Genomic DNA, 15,159 nt, shown 5'->3' on the forward strand with positions numbered 1-15,159 from the left:
ACGATGCGAAAGATTCTAGAACGTGTAGTATTTAAATCGTGAGTATTAATAAATATAGAAAATAGGAAATTGTGATAAAAGCACGTCTGTAATTAAAATTACATTATAACTTATATTCGGAATTAAATTTTATCTGACTTATTAACTTACTTTAATTTTCATTAGTCTCACGTGTCACATGTATTAAATAAATATTAACATTAAAGTTAATTTTCTTCTGACTTCATGTTTATACTATGTTATCTTATATTCTTGTGTTTAAAATACAATACTTTTGAAAACTACCCTCATTGCGTCATAAAAAATAATTGTAATGCTAATGGATCCGGTCGATATCTCAGTCGTCATCTTCGTTGCTCTTTTAACTGTCGCTGTTGATAATGACATCGATTATGTGATAAACGAGAATAATCATTGTGACAACAAATAGACAATAATTGTGCTTGATTTGCCTCGGATTAATATAATTTGGATAACGTTATCATTTGTCTACTGGAAAGATGCAAAAATATGTTAGATAACAATAGAAATCTAATGAAATCTGGAAGTGAAATCACATCCGTTGAAAGTATTGCGGTGATTCTTAAGGGGCATACATGAATAACCGAATCTGTCGTTTTCTGATACTCATCGACCTGGACGCAGAATTGTGCACGCGGACTTTACGTACCGCGCGCGATAAATCGATGGTCGTGCTGGGCAGGAAAAAAGGATTCACGAGAGATTCGATGGGTACCGATATATAATATTCATAAGCAAAACGTCGTGCCACTGGCATCGGCGCAGGCGTGACCATAGTCGCTTCATTGCGCCATGCCGTTCATATCACATTGTTCTGGTACCTGCTGGCCGAAACGAGACAAAAGTATTCCTCGTTCATTCGTGCGACCTTACTCCATTTCGCTATGTCAACGAGAACGTCGTCCATGTTGACTCTCGTTTTCTTCCTGCCATTTGTGCTTTGTCAAACGTCAATGGATTTGGGTAAGTACAAAGTAGTTTACACGCGGGAGCTAGTATAATATACATTATATATGTACAAACGAGATATCTTTTTTCATTTTTTCTTTCAACTGTATTTACCAATTTGTCTGCCTATATTACGTTTGACAAGATCTGTTCTCTCTCTCTCTTAGGTTTCTATAATTCTATAATTTTTACTTCTAACGTTAAACCAATGGATACATCTGTTTCGTTGCAAAATAACAATTTAAAAACAGTATAGTCTATAAATATAAAAAAATATAATAAAGCGCAATAATAGTGACGATTCTCCTCGATGTGATTAACGAGGCTGATACTTCTTTCTTATTTCCAAGTGGTCGTGATAGAGGAATCCGATTCGTCTATTTTGGGCATATTAAACGACGCGGTTCCAGAGGCAGAACGAATTTTCGCTAATGATATGATCACCGTTCACGTTTCTACTGTCATGGTGAATCGCGAGAACGTAGACGCGAGTTTCGAGAAAGGTATTCTTGTGTACAAATTAGAAAATATTGTTATCCAATTTTTACTTTTTACTTTCAAAGTATTGTTGTCTTTTACATGCACGTATGTGCAAAGTGTGCAAACCATTTCTTTATTCTTTACTATTAGAAAGTAATCTTTTGTAATGAGGTGGGTTGCACAATTCAAAAATATCCTTCTTTATTTTCCCGACAGTCTGCGCCGTTCTGTATAAAGGAATAAGTATCATACTAGATATGACGTGGACAGGTTGGGATAAACTGCGAAATGTCGCGGATGAGAGGGGAATAGTATACAAACGTGGCGACTGCAGTATATGCCCATACGTTCAAGCGATTGATGATCTTTTGATTATGAAAAACGCAACGGACGTTGGTTTGATCTTTGAAGATGAAAGAGGTGCGCACGGACTAGCGATTATTTACGTTACGCTGATGCTACACGTGAATATTATTCTGCACAACTTGTTTTATTGTACTATTGTATACTATTGTATATACTCTGTATTGCACATAGTATCTTCTTTTGCAAATTATGTAGCTTAATCAAAAGTATCAGAGGAAAAAGTCATTTCTCGCAATTTTTTTATAATTTCAAAAATGCTTTATCACGTTATGATTTTTCAAAAGAACTTGATCCATATTTTATTGTACTTGCGTCAGCCATTATTCGTACATCAATTCTTAGAGAATGATGGAAAAATTAATAATAGAATAGTTCAATAGTTTTATATAGGTGGTCAAAATTCGTTTCATTCTGACATGAAACTCCACTCTCTTCCCCACCTCCCTTTTTCTTTCTTTTTTTAGAGCTATCCAAGTTGATAAATATATCGCTAATACGTTTAGAAAGTATCAACTTGCAAGTTCATATGATTTTCGCAAAATCTTTTAAGTAAACATTCTTTACTTTGGATATAAGCAAAGGATTGTACCATGATAAAATAGCGTTGTTAATATCCTCAACTTGGATAAATAAATTGCAAGCGCTCTTTTTCATTCTTTTATAGCAGATCATTGAGTAATTGACTTAGTTTTTGTTTATGGCGGTATGATTCAATCGTAATGTCATCGAGCTCTTCAAAGAAATCCAATTTGGTTGACTGATTTCGCTGCATCATATTCCTTAACGAATCTATTATATATTGATCTGTGCTCCGTTTTAAATATATTATATATAGAATTTACGTGGAATCTAATGCAACTTATTATACAGTACGTGAAGTTTTTCGAAGTTCTTCGAAGTTTAATGGAGAGATAGTCGGATAATCTGATGGCAAACTTTGCTTTTTGACAAAATCTCAAACAATTCTGTAGTGTAGAACTTCGACAATTCCATGTATCGCATAAGAAAATATAGTTAGTGCTTTATCTTAGCCACGCGTTTCTTTTGAAAAAATCTGATGGCTTCAACATTTCGATGCTATCTGTTCAAAGCACGTTTTCTCAAGTATTTCTTTTAAAAAATTTTCTTCAAAAATAATAATAAACAATGTCACTTTAGCTGACAATTCTGTTGAAGTCAGAGTTATCCGATGTCAGTAGAAACTTTTTGATTGCCATGGTATATCTTTTTCTTCAAAATGGATATCAGAAGTGTCGTAGAATGTAGATAATCACGGATTATTTAATTTTGAATTTCTTTGCTATGACAATATAATGCAGAGACTCAGCCGAGCTAAACGAATAAAACCAGATATTAAAATACATCATATATGATGTTCAAACATGTTCAATGTTGCTCGTTACTGTCCTCAACACAAAAAATGCAGCTGGATTATTTTAAATAAAACGGAATTGCCTAATCACAAGATTTAATCTAATCAATTGATCGAATCTAGTATATGTCTATCTGAAATGGTCTAAACATAGTTCATTTTGAATAAATCTAACGGCTTGATCTTAAAAAAGAATCTCTACTTTCATAGTATCCGACGTATTTGTAAAAAACAATTCTTTTTAGGGATAAGAACAAAATTGAGCAGTGTGACGAATTACGTTAAAATATAGCTTTTTTGCAACTTTAATCCCGAATTTCTCAAAGTTATTTTTCCAATAAATAATATGATATTTCGCTAGTGTTCAAACTAATGTACATAGCATAAAAGTCTGTCAGAAACAATTGCCCTATTTCTTTAAGTTTCAGAAAAAGTTATTTGTTGTTAAAGTATTGTTAAAATAAAAACTAGACAATTTAATTTTTTAACATTGACTACATCAGATGTAATAATGATTTTAGAGCTAAATCAGAGCCTTTATTATCTTATCGGAAATTCGATAATTAGATTGGTGGTCATCGACGAATTGACGGAAAGAACTGTGTCGAAAATACGGAGTATGCGACCGTCACCGTCTTATTATGTCATTTATGCTAGCACCCAAAAAATGGAAGATCTGTTTAAAACGGTGAGAGATTTATTTGTATCGGTGTTGGTTTTTAATTAATTGTCCCTATAAGATAATTGAATGTTTATATTTTATAAATCTTTAAAACACATTTTGTGTCTAAGTGTAAACAGGTATAACAGTGGAAACAATTTTTCAGGCCATTGGTGGAGGACTCGTTAGAAGGGAGGGTATTTGGAATTTAGTATTTACAGACAATAATTATCACGAGTTTCGATATATTACCGGTAATCTTCAGTTAAATGTTTCATTCACCGTTCTTAATATGAAGACTGACATTTGTTGTCGTTTAATGGGTGACGTGACCTGCAACTGCCCCCAAAATTTTAAGGTCAGTTTCAATAAGATGAAAATTTTTATGGAATTATTCAGCAAATATTTGCTATCTTATACGAAAAAATGTATTATCTAGCAAATATGAAAGCTGTCATTAATGTAATTAATGTATTGGCGAATATTGAAGTAAATTCTTTTGTATTTTCTTTTATTATGAAAAATATTCTTTTCCAATAAATGCGTTTATAATCTATAGAAAAGATTTTTAAAACGATTAAAAAGTTATGTTATGTTAGATATTCCCATATTATTTCAAACGTTTGATCGGCTTGATCGTAAGTTTGATGAGCGATGTTCAAAGGGCAGGTGTAAGTGTAACTCCAAAGACAGGTCAGTGTGATAAACCCGTTAATTCCACTTCAGCTTCGAACGTTACAGCGGAAACGTTTAACAAAATTTTAATGACAGTAAGTATTGCCAAAGTGAAATTTGTTAAAAGAATAAAGTCTGTCTAAATCATATATATTACGTTTATATTAAAGTATTTTTTATTTAGAATTAAACGCAAAGGTAATTAAAAACATGTGCCTAAATAAGTCTACTTGTCTACGTTCTAGAGATTGGACAGTAACGACACTTTCGAATATTTGACAGAGAAGGCGATGATCACTTACAAGGCAGAAATCGAGTTACAATCGGTTAGTCATGGCTATGTAGATGCGCTCGCAACTTGGACGAGACGTACAAAAATTAAAGAAGCAGACGGGAGGAAAATAGAACCAGCCAGGCGATTCTTCCGGATTGGAACGGCACCGGTAAGAACCACATTTCGCTAAAGCTTCGTTTCGTTGCGTTCTATCAAGAAGAAATAACGTTATACATTTAGACAAGAAATAATTACAAAATGATTATATACTCATAGTATTTTGTAACGTTAAACGATAATCAGATGCATTGTTAATTTTATCGTTGATTTTATTTAATTTGAAATTAATTTAATAATTAATTATTCTTTTAATCGTATACGTAAGTTAATTTATAACTTTATTTATATGTGGAGGATAATTCATATAGTTTCCAGAATTATTTTTGTATTTCACCCAGTTCATCAAGAGACACGTAAACGCGAGGGTAGCAAAAGTTAATTTAATGTTGTTCTGATTAATCTGGAATAGGCAGTACCATGGACCGTAGTTAAGAAAGACCCAGTGACAGGCCAAGAAATGCGTGACGCCGACGGAAAGGAAATCTGGGGAGGTTACTGTATAGATTTTGTGAGAAAATTATCCGAGGAGATGCAGTTCGATTACGATTTTGTTATCCCTGAAGATCACGAGTTTGGCAGAAAATTGCCTAATGGCGAATGGAACGGTCTGATAGGTGATCTGGCTAAAGGAGTATGTCTAACTTTTTCAAAATTTTCTGTTCACATTTAACACGTTTTTCTTTGAATATCACTTTTCTTTCAATATCACTTTGAATCATTTGCAATTAATAATCGCTTCAAGAATGCTAAGTTTTGTTCAAATTGATAGAACGTAGGAATTTTTTTTTACTTTGTTTTATTATTGTTGTTAGCTGCTTCCCGATATTCTGTTGAAAATCTAGAATGCACTTATACTATAGATTTTTAGCGCTGACAATGTATATCGGAATACAGGTATATATACAATTTAGAACACTGTTCTATACAGGTAGAACGTATAAGCCAGTTTTAACTGTAGTTTCTAATAATTTCTATTATTTTTATTACAATGCAGTTATATAGTTTAATAATTAAAAAAAAAAAATTATTTAAACTAAAAAATATTTAGACCAGTGCAAATGTCAGTATTCGTATATACAATATTTACAGTATTAGCAATAGTTTCGGTCTTCTAAAATTGTGCAAATCCGAAAACGATGTAAAATCGACTGCAGCGCCCTCCGTTTTTGTGTGCGCGTACTTTAATTCTGTAAAAAAGTTTTTTCAATTCCGTAAAGCCAATTCAAAGTTTTGTGTTAAAAAAAATGTCGGTAATTACTGCCACTACACCGTCCCTTTAAAAGTTTAAGTAACTTTTGACAACATTCTCTGACTATAGCAAGTGTATTTATTTATTAATAGGAAATTGATATTGCTGTGGCGGCATTAACAATGACGTCGGAGCGAGAAGAAGTCATCGATTTTGTTGCACCCTATTTTGAACAGTCCGGTATATTAATCGGTAAGCAATTTAGATCTTTTTTTATAATACAATACGCGTTGTATTTTATATATAAATATTACTTGCAAATAAAATAGTAGCGTGTTTTAACAAACGTTTATGTTCTTTTTTTTTTAGTAGTGAATAGTACATTCCGATTCTTATTTTATTTGTTTTTCTTTCTTTTTTTCACTTTATGATACAAGCTCTATTTGAGGCGAAGGGAGGGGGGAGGGATTAACTCAAGATGCACGTAGATAATTGAATATGGAACAGATAATTTATGTTAGTTTTTATTTTCAAGTAATGAGAAAGCCAGTCCGTAAAACATCCTTATTTAAGTTCATGACGGTACTAAGACTGGAAGTCTGGCTAAGTATCGTGGGAGCTTTAACTTTGACCGGTATCATGATTTGGATATTAGATAAATATTCACCATACAGTGCAAGAAACAATAAACGACTTTACCCCTATCCTTGTCGGTATGTATCTCATAATATTTTTATTTTTGCTGCCTTATTTTCTCTGTTATACTATATATTACAAACTAACACGTGCAGCTGTTTCATATTAAATGTATTTTACCATATTTTTAGCGGGACAGTAATTTGACTTTTAATATATATATCGGAAAATTTTATATTTCTTCTCCCTTCTTGTCGCGTCTAACAGGCAGATTCTATACTTTTCAGAGAATTCACATTAAAGGAGAGCTTTTGGTTCGCATTGACATCTTTTACGCCGCAGGGCGGTGGCGAAGCTCCAAAAGCGTTATCAAGCAGAACACTGGTTGCAGCTTATTGGCTGTTCGTTGTACTGATGCTTGCGACTTTTACTGCAAACTTAGCTGCTTTCCTTACTGTGGAAAGAATGCAGGTATATCTCTCTTATTACACATTATATTTATCGGAGATTTTCTTTTATTTAATTCAGACAGCAGAAACTGCTCAAAATATTGATCTTCTAATAGAACATATTATTTCCCCTCGCTCTAATATTCGTGTATGTTTCATTACATAGTCACCTGTGCAATCATTGGAGCAATTGGCAAGGCAATCACGCATAAATTATACCGTTCTGGCCAATTCTAGTGCTCATCAATATTTCATAAACATGAAAAATGCCGAAGATAAGCTTTATACGTGTGTAAAACGAATGTCATTTTCCTATGAAATATATATAGTTAAGATCAACAATATTATGCATATTACTTGCTTTTTTGTAGAGTATGGAAAGAAATTACATTAAATAGCACCAGCGATCAAGTAGAATACCGCGTCTGGGATTATCCGATAAAGGAACAATACGGTCATATTTTGCAAGCCATTACTCAAGTCGGACCGGTCAAGACTACCGAGGATGGTTTCAAGAAGGTACATAAAGAAAAAAAGAAAAATCTTGAGAAATTGCGAAACGCGCGCAACAGTAAATATTTAGTTGGAGTGCATCCGATATTTTTCAGGTGATAGAAAGCGAAAATGCCGAGTTTGCGTTCATTCATGATTCGTCGCAGATAAAATATGAAGTAACGAAGAACTGCAATTTAACGGAAGTAGGCGAAGTATTTGCCGAGCAACCGTATGCTATTGCCGTGCAGCAAGGCAGTCATTTGCAGGAAGAAATAAGCAGAAAGTCTTTGATCGATTTTTTTCTATTTTTCTGTTGCGCTTAATTCATTCACTTTCCTATTAAATACTTTCGATTATCGTGTTAACACATTGTAGTTGCGTGTGTATATATTTGTATGTTTTATTGCCGTTAACTTATTTCTAACTCAAAAGTTTTCATACAATTGTAAATACCTATAGTTGACAGATCTAGAACAGCAAATATGATATGTACATACTTATAGTAACAATCCATACAGCAAAAAATTTTTTCATGTATTACCTACAGATTAATGATTATATTTGGAAAGAATGGATTAAGCAGCACAGATTATGCATTAATGTAATATTGTTTTCTCGAAATCGTCATTTTATGCGACAAATGTCCGACATAAATAATATTACTTTCAGGATACTCGATTTACAGAAAGATAGATACTTTGAGACATTGGCAGCCAAGTATTGGAATCAAACGTTGAAAGCCCAATGTCCGAATTCCGATGACAACGAGGGAATTACGTTAGAGAGTTTGGGTTCGTTGTCATTTTTTATACATTACTAGATTAGATATTATATAAATATAATATATTAACATAAAAAAAGATATATATATATATATATATATACATAAATTTAATTAAAATTATTATTCGAAACAATTATAATAATATTCCAGTTGGCTATTATATTATTATAATATATTTGATATTTATTTTTTCTAATTGACTCAAATTTTATATCTAACTAATATTTTTATATATAGGAGGCGTATTTATTGCGACTTTGTTTGGACTGGCATTAGCGATGATCACTTTGGCCGGTGAAGTTCTTTACTATCGCAAACGCGGCGCTTCTCAGAAAGGAAAGCCGAACGACAAAAGGACGATTAAGGATACCGAGAACGACAAGATCATGCAGAAAATCGCATCGAAGCTTCAAATGAAGCCTGCGCCTACTGACGCACTTTTTGGCAAACAGCTTAGCCACATGCCCCGTGTTTCACACATTTCTGTTTATCCACGGCATTTCCCTAAAGAGTGAACCAAATTTTCACTCGATGATCCATCGTATTACGGACTCGCAAATCATTTCTGGCTAATCCTTATATGTTTTTCAGAGTTTTCTCCTTTTATAATCACTTTTAACACTTAGAATCTATCACAAAAGTCAATAAGTAGATTTTAAGATGAATTAATCGCATTACGATTAGTGTATTTGTCAAAAGTTAGTTGGATTTAGACAATATTGTTTCATTATAAAATCATTGTTAATTAATAAAATATCGTGCAGAAAATTGAATTTAAATGATTGTTTATATTTGTTAAAAATTGTATGACATAAAATTCTCAAAATTATATATGTTTGAACTGTGTTCCCGTTACACTGATAAATAAATATTATGCTTTGTTATATTAAAATAATTCAATATTAATTAATTGTCACTGATCATGTAATGTTGAATTAGTCAACGTTTTTAATTAAATATAATATATATTTATTAAAAACGGATATACAATGCTTTTTATCAAAATGTTTATATATATATATATATATATATATATATCATTTAAAAAATATTAAATAAATATCCATCCTATTTATTTTTTTTCTTTGAGATTATTAAAAATAAAAACAAAGTAATTTTTAGCATTTTAATGTTCTCTGGTTGTCTTATCTTTTAGAAATAATTTCATGTTTTGTCAAAATCCAAGATACCCAGAACCCAGGTAGAACAACAAGTAATAATAAAGTCAAAATAACGTTAAAATGATGGTAAAATGATAAAAAATCGTCATTTTGACATTATTTTGACTTCATTGTGACTTGCTGTTCTACCTGAGTAAGGTACGAAACATCTTCTAAAGTCGCCACGGTCTTTCCGGGTAATGACCTTAGTTTAGCTTTCACACAGAATAGAATAATAAAGACGACAGATTCGAATAAAAAAAACATTCAAAAGATGAAATGCTCTACCTGTTATTTCATCAAGAAATTCGACAGCGCGGTATCTGATATATCGCACAAAAGACCTTATAACAAATACTAAATAACAAATGAAAATTTTATCTTTACAACATATTTGACGCGAGTAAAGAAGCTTGTATAAGTATAATGTCTTTTAGGTGGTATACTATGTATTTTGACAAACTGTTGCACGGGAATATTTACAATGTTATGCACGGTCAATGATCCCGCACGAATACTTTCACATTGTATATAGCTTTGGTTCTTAAGCATAAGGATAGGCAAAAACGATAATATTCATTTAATTAACAATTTAATATAACTTTTATTTTTTATTATTTTGTTCAAATTTTCGAAAATATTATTTGAGTCTAATCATTTATAGTTTAACATTGCTGATAAATAATAAATCTGTCGTTTCTTAAGCAAATATTCAGTTAATAATAATCGCAAATATTAATTCATATTGATGAATTTATAGTTATACAAAAGCGAGATTGTAATTTTCTTTATATTATGATACATGATAAATTATCAAAATGTATATCTAAATACAATGTAAATGCTTTAAACCAAACGGTTGTGATTGTGAATTCATTATTAGTAAAAGCATTGCTCTATCTTTTTTTTCCATCGATGTAATTGTACATATCCTATAATCTCATTATTTTCACTGGTTTTCGTTGTAAGCGCCGAGCGCCGAGTTACGTAAATATAAAAGCAAAAGTAGTTTAGGTAATCGGTCGATTGTTTCGATCACTTCGATCGGAGCACGTCACGGTTGGTGAATTTTTCTAACAAAAGAATAAAGGTTTATGCTAGGTAGGGAATAAACTGTTATTTACCGCAAGTCAATATAAAGGCTTTCACACGAAGACGAGATCACTTGATGAGAAAGTGATGTAGATCGTGGTTATCCTATTGGAATCGAAAATACAAATCCATTCGCGAGTTCCATAGAAAACGATCGATGGTCTTCGAAAATGGCTTGCTGTAAGGTAAGTGAAAGAAAAATGTTTGTATATGAAATATAGATTCAATATTGCATTTAATTAATTGTATTCGCACAATGACATTTCTTTCGCTTGTACGTGCAATTGTATATATATTTTCTTAGATGCAATTGTTTTTTTACATCAATTAATTTATCTCATTATTTTACAAGTATTTTCAATGAAATTGTTATTTTGCAACAAAATATCTTATATTTTATATCAGAATATATTTTTCGTAAATGCTTAGTATTTTGATAACTTTTATATATAAAATAATTGAAAGATGAGGAAAAGAGAAGAATCAAATTCTAATAAAAAATTATACTATATATATTATATATAATATAATATAATTATAAAGATACAAAATTTGCAGTTGTTTTTTGTCTTATTTTTTTTAGACAAAGAAAATTTTTCAAAATACTCGTCAAACTTATTTTACCATTAAAATATATATAAAATATAAAATAAGTTATTCGTTTATTGTTCGTAGTGATAAACACTTCAAGCGGGAAAAAGGTACATAAGATTATTTCTTAGGATATTTTGCATGTATAATGTCTAGGAATTTATTATTGTTCTACTAAACAAAATTAATATTTTTATTGCTATTATTATTTGAATAAATCAAGTAAATATTTTCTTATACATATACATTTGCAGATATATCTAACGTTATCAGCTCTAATTACTTGTCACGTGAGTGCAAATTATGAGTACGAGCGTGCGAAAAGTTTGAGCCCAGAGAGTACATCGCATCCTTGGTATAAGCAGTATGAGGTTTACGAGAGTGCTCCTTCTGAGATTCTGCCTCATTATAATTTTTATGGATTTAAAGATCGACCTGTAGGTTATTCCGCAAGTCCATCTGAACCTTTCCCGATTACTAAGAAAGAGCCCATCGAAGAGAAAAACTTGAAAAAGATTCCATTTTATGCGTTCGCTAACAAAGATTCCACAAGGTACAAGGAAGTGACTCCTAATTTTGGAGTTGCGCATTGTCAAGAGATTAAGGTGAAATCGGCCGGAAAGAATGGCGAACCAAGGAAAGGCATTACGACTTGCTACAATTGCAAGGATCCCAAAACTAAATCCACATACGAACGTTGTTTATATAGTAGTAATCCAGAAGAGAGCACATCCGCTAATACGAAGGTAGAACGTTACCTATCCGCGCCTGCTGGCTTCAGATATCGAAGGTAATGATATTAAAGTATTCTTCGAACGCACATAAAAATGTCATACTCGACAATTTATCGAAAGTTTATTAAAACTTAATATTTGCATTTGAAAGGACAATTTTATCAATTCAATATTTATGATGCTATAGTTACGTGTTCGAAAAGTCTTACCCCATTCGGAACTTAATTGTATATATATATATTTTTTTAAATAAAGAAAAGGTGTGTCAAGTGCACGGCGTCAATAAGACGTTTGAACTGAAATTTAAAAGAAACTTAATCCACCCAGTTAATTTCTACTATCACTATTATTACCATTATTACTATTATTTACTATCGTAGGTCCAATTTCGAAAGAAATAAAAATAATTATGGACAATTAGAGAGTCCTTACCGGTTCACTGATGAATATTTCACTGATGCCAGTCATGACGTACCGGCTGCGTACAAAAACAAGGGAGAAAAATGCGACAAGGTCGTGAAAGATTCCATGGTGTGCATGGTGTGCAAAGATCCTAAGACCAATGGCAAATACGAGCAGTGCTCGTATGTACGGCAGCCACATGAGAAAGCGTACTCCTATGCCAAATCCAGTTCATTTGGAAAACCTCGGGAAAACGATAGCGACGAACGTCCCGAGTCAACTTCTCATTCCGAAGATGACGAGGAGTCTAATGAGCAAACAGATCGTAGTCCGAGTACTGTAGAGCCTCGTGAATACTCTTATCCTACCGAGGATTATTCCGAGAAGGCCTCGACAGTGGATAAACGAGAAGAAGCACAGGATGTTCCTTCAGCAGATTGTAAACAGATAGAAAAGGATTCCAAGACCTGCACGGTGTGCAAAGACTCGAAGACAGGCGGTACTTATGAAAAATGCACGTATAATTATCAACCCAGCGATAAGTTATATAAATACAGCAGATCGAAAAGCTTTGGATATCCGGATAAGAAATCGGAATCCATTCGGGATTTAAACAATACTCAAACATTGGACAAATCAAAAAATTACGATTATCCGCAGAGCTCCGAGTCTACGCATGATTATTCAGGTAAGTTTTTATTTTATGTTAATTCCTAAATTATACACGGTTCAACAAATTTTTTTTTAAGTAACTTATTTTCTCGAATAACATTTCGCGTAATTATTTTAATGTTCACAAGAAAACTTCGCGAATTAAAATAATTGATCAATTATTTATGCAAACGGATACAGCTATAGGATGAATTGTTCGATTTATAAATTATAGAAATTTTCTACTGCAATGGTATTTTAGAGAATGTATGTATCTACATAATACGAACTGATTTTACAGAGAAATCGGAACCTTTTACTTATCCACGGAGATCCGACAGAGCCGGAGAAGCTCAAGTCCCGAATGAGTCCGACGGTACATCTCACGATTCATCCGACTACAGTAGCGATTATTCTATTCCCGAAAAATCGAGTGATTATCAATTTCCATCGCGTGACGACGACCACGAATCTTACGAAAGCCAAAAGACACCTTCCTCAAAACCTGTTTCGGAACATTACTCCGAAAATATCGGCGCGGATAATTGTAAAACGATTCAGAAGGACTCGACGACGTGCAAGGTTTGCAAGGATCCGGAAACGGGCAACGATTTCGAACAGTGTTCGTACTCGTATCAGCCCAGTGACAAGCTCTACTCATATAGTAAATCCAGCTCGTTTGGCAATCCAAAGAACGATAAATCCGAGCAAACGTCGCACGAAGACGAGCACCCGTCGGACAGTTCCGAGACTACGAAGAAGTCTTACGGCGAATACGTTCCAGGACAAACTTACGAAGCTTCGACAGCGGATGAAACAAGGTCCAAGGATGATGCGGAAGGCAAGAAAGGAGTGGACGCCGGATACTTGGACACTGTGAAAAAGAAGGCCGAGATCGAAGAGTTCATGCACAACTTTCGAAAGGAGGATCGATCCAAGTGTAAAAAGATCACGCGCGATAAAATGACTTGCTACCAGTGCGTCGACGACGAAGGCTTTCAGAAAGAGGAATGCGCATTTGTCACCGGACGCGAACCTGACAAGGATCAGTTCGTGTTTCACGAGACGAAAGAATTTCAAGTTGATGCCGCACCGTCGCGAAATACTCGCGACTTCAAGCCTACAAGCTCGAGGAAAACGAAGGCGGTAGAGTCTTTGGAGCCCAGCGCGTCAGCTAGCAGAAATACTTATGTCAGACTGGAGAAGCCGGACAATGAATATCCTGACGAAGCGTCGTATACGGCCACGGCGGAGGAGTCGAAGGAGGCCGAACCGTATGATTACACGTCGGAAACAAGAGCTAAATACGACAAGGTCCTTAAATTAACTCTTCCGGCGTACATGTTTAGTACTTCGGAACACGAAGCGGCGTTTGACGAGATCGTAGCTTCCAGCCATAATGATAATTAGGCATTCGTTGGCACTATATTATTGCTTCTTCTTATCATTACGTATCCCGTTACCCTTTATCTTCAAATAGGAAATTTCTCGGTACAAAACATTCTACTCCCGCGTTTTCATTGTACTTGAGAATATTATAAGCATTATATCTTCGTTATCTAGTTTATAGCATTTAGAATTTATTTGAGTATACATGACTTGATATTTATAATTAAACAAATACTTATCGATGCAATGTAATTATTTAGTTTATATAATTATAGCTTGCTAAAGCATTGCATCACGAATTTAATATCGCGATTGCCGTAATTATTTCTAATTAAACATCTAATGGAGTCTGATGTCGTAATTAGTAGTCGTAAAAACAGACTTGACGATGCTTGCGAAATATTTAAAATTGAAAAATTCTGTGTTTAAAGTTTTCAACTTTTCGTACAAACCTCTCTATCCCCACTTCTTGTTTGCATAAAAATATTCGAAATACAAAATAATTTCATATGGTCTAGAAGCTGTTTTTCTAGTTATGATATTTTATATTCGGAATACATCAAGAATACAGTCTTTAAAAGCCGTGAAAAGAAACTATAGAGCAGTGAAAATTAATCGACAATTTCAAATTGGACTTACGTATGCTTTTCTCAAGGATAATTAATTTTTA

At 33.1% G+C, this 15,159-nt stretch overlaps 2 protein-coding genes across 2 annotated transcripts; both read left to right on the plus strand.

Annotated features, from left to right (window-relative positions):
• Positions 1–350: 350 nt before the first annotated feature.
• Positions 351–9,346, plus strand: Ir8a (Ionotropic receptor 8a). Its single transcript, XM_077424224.1, has 16 exons — positions 351–984; positions 1,320–1,472; positions 1,666–1,869; positions 3,709–3,875; positions 4,015–4,206; positions 4,448–4,618; positions 4,769–4,966; positions 5,327–5,548; positions 6,259–6,358; positions 6,642–6,819; positions 7,030–7,213; positions 7,358–7,479; positions 7,563–7,710; positions 7,800–7,969; positions 8,356–8,477; positions 8,708–9,346. The coding sequence occupies exons 1-16, from the start codon at positions 906–908 to the stop codon at positions 8,983–8,985; spliced, it is 2,688 nt and encodes an 895-aa protein (XP_077280350.1). The 5' UTR covers positions 351–905; the 3' UTR covers positions 8,986–9,346.
• Positions 9,347–9,589: 243 nt separating this feature from the next.
• On the plus strand, positions 9,590–15,099 carry LOC143907038 (uncharacterized). Its single transcript, XM_077423529.1, has 4 exons — positions 9,590–10,907; positions 11,568–12,103; positions 12,428–13,137; positions 13,402–15,099. Exons 1-4 carry the CDS (start codon positions 10,893–10,895, stop codon positions 14,508–14,510), a joined length of 2,370 nt encoding a protein of 789 aa, XP_077279655.1. The 5' UTR covers positions 9,590–10,892; the 3' UTR covers positions 14,511–15,099.
• Positions 15,100–15,159: the final 60 nt, after the last annotated feature.

The sequence above is a fragment of the Temnothorax americanus genome, unplaced genomic scaffold (genome assembly GCF_048541705.1).
Source record: "Temnothorax americanus isolate GAGA-0224 unplaced genomic scaffold, ASM4854170v1 Scaffold8, whole genome shotgun sequence".
Lineage (NCBI taxonomy): Eukaryota > Metazoa > Arthropoda > Insecta > Hymenoptera > Formicidae > Temnothorax > Temnothorax americanus.

What these genes read in the sequence shown, in the direction of transcription:
- Ir8a (XM_077424224.1), top strand. Translation starts at nt 906, where the DNA reads ATGTCAACGAGAACGTCGTCCATGTTGACTCTCGTTTTCTTCCTGCCA. An exon ending in AGACGCGAGTTTCGAGAAAG is followed by an intron (nt 1,473 to 1,665) that starts GTATTCTTGTGT and finishes TTTTCCCGACAG; the next exon opens with TCTGCGCCGTTCTGTATAAA. An exon ending in ACAGTCCGGTATATTAATCG is followed by an intron (nt 6,359 to 6,641) that starts GTAAGCAATTTA and finishes TTTATTTTCAAG; the next exon opens with TAATGAGAAAGCCAGTCCGT.
- LOC143907038 (XM_077423529.1), top strand. An exon ending in GCTGGCTTCAGATATCGAAG is followed by an intron (nt 12,104 to 12,427) that starts GTAATGATATTA and finishes TTACTATCGTAG; the next exon opens with GTCCAATTTCGAAAGAAATA. An exon ending in GTCTACGCATGATTATTCAG is followed by an intron (nt 13,138 to 13,401) that starts GTAAGTTTTTAT and finishes CTGATTTTACAG; the next exon opens with AGAAATCGGAACCTTTTACT.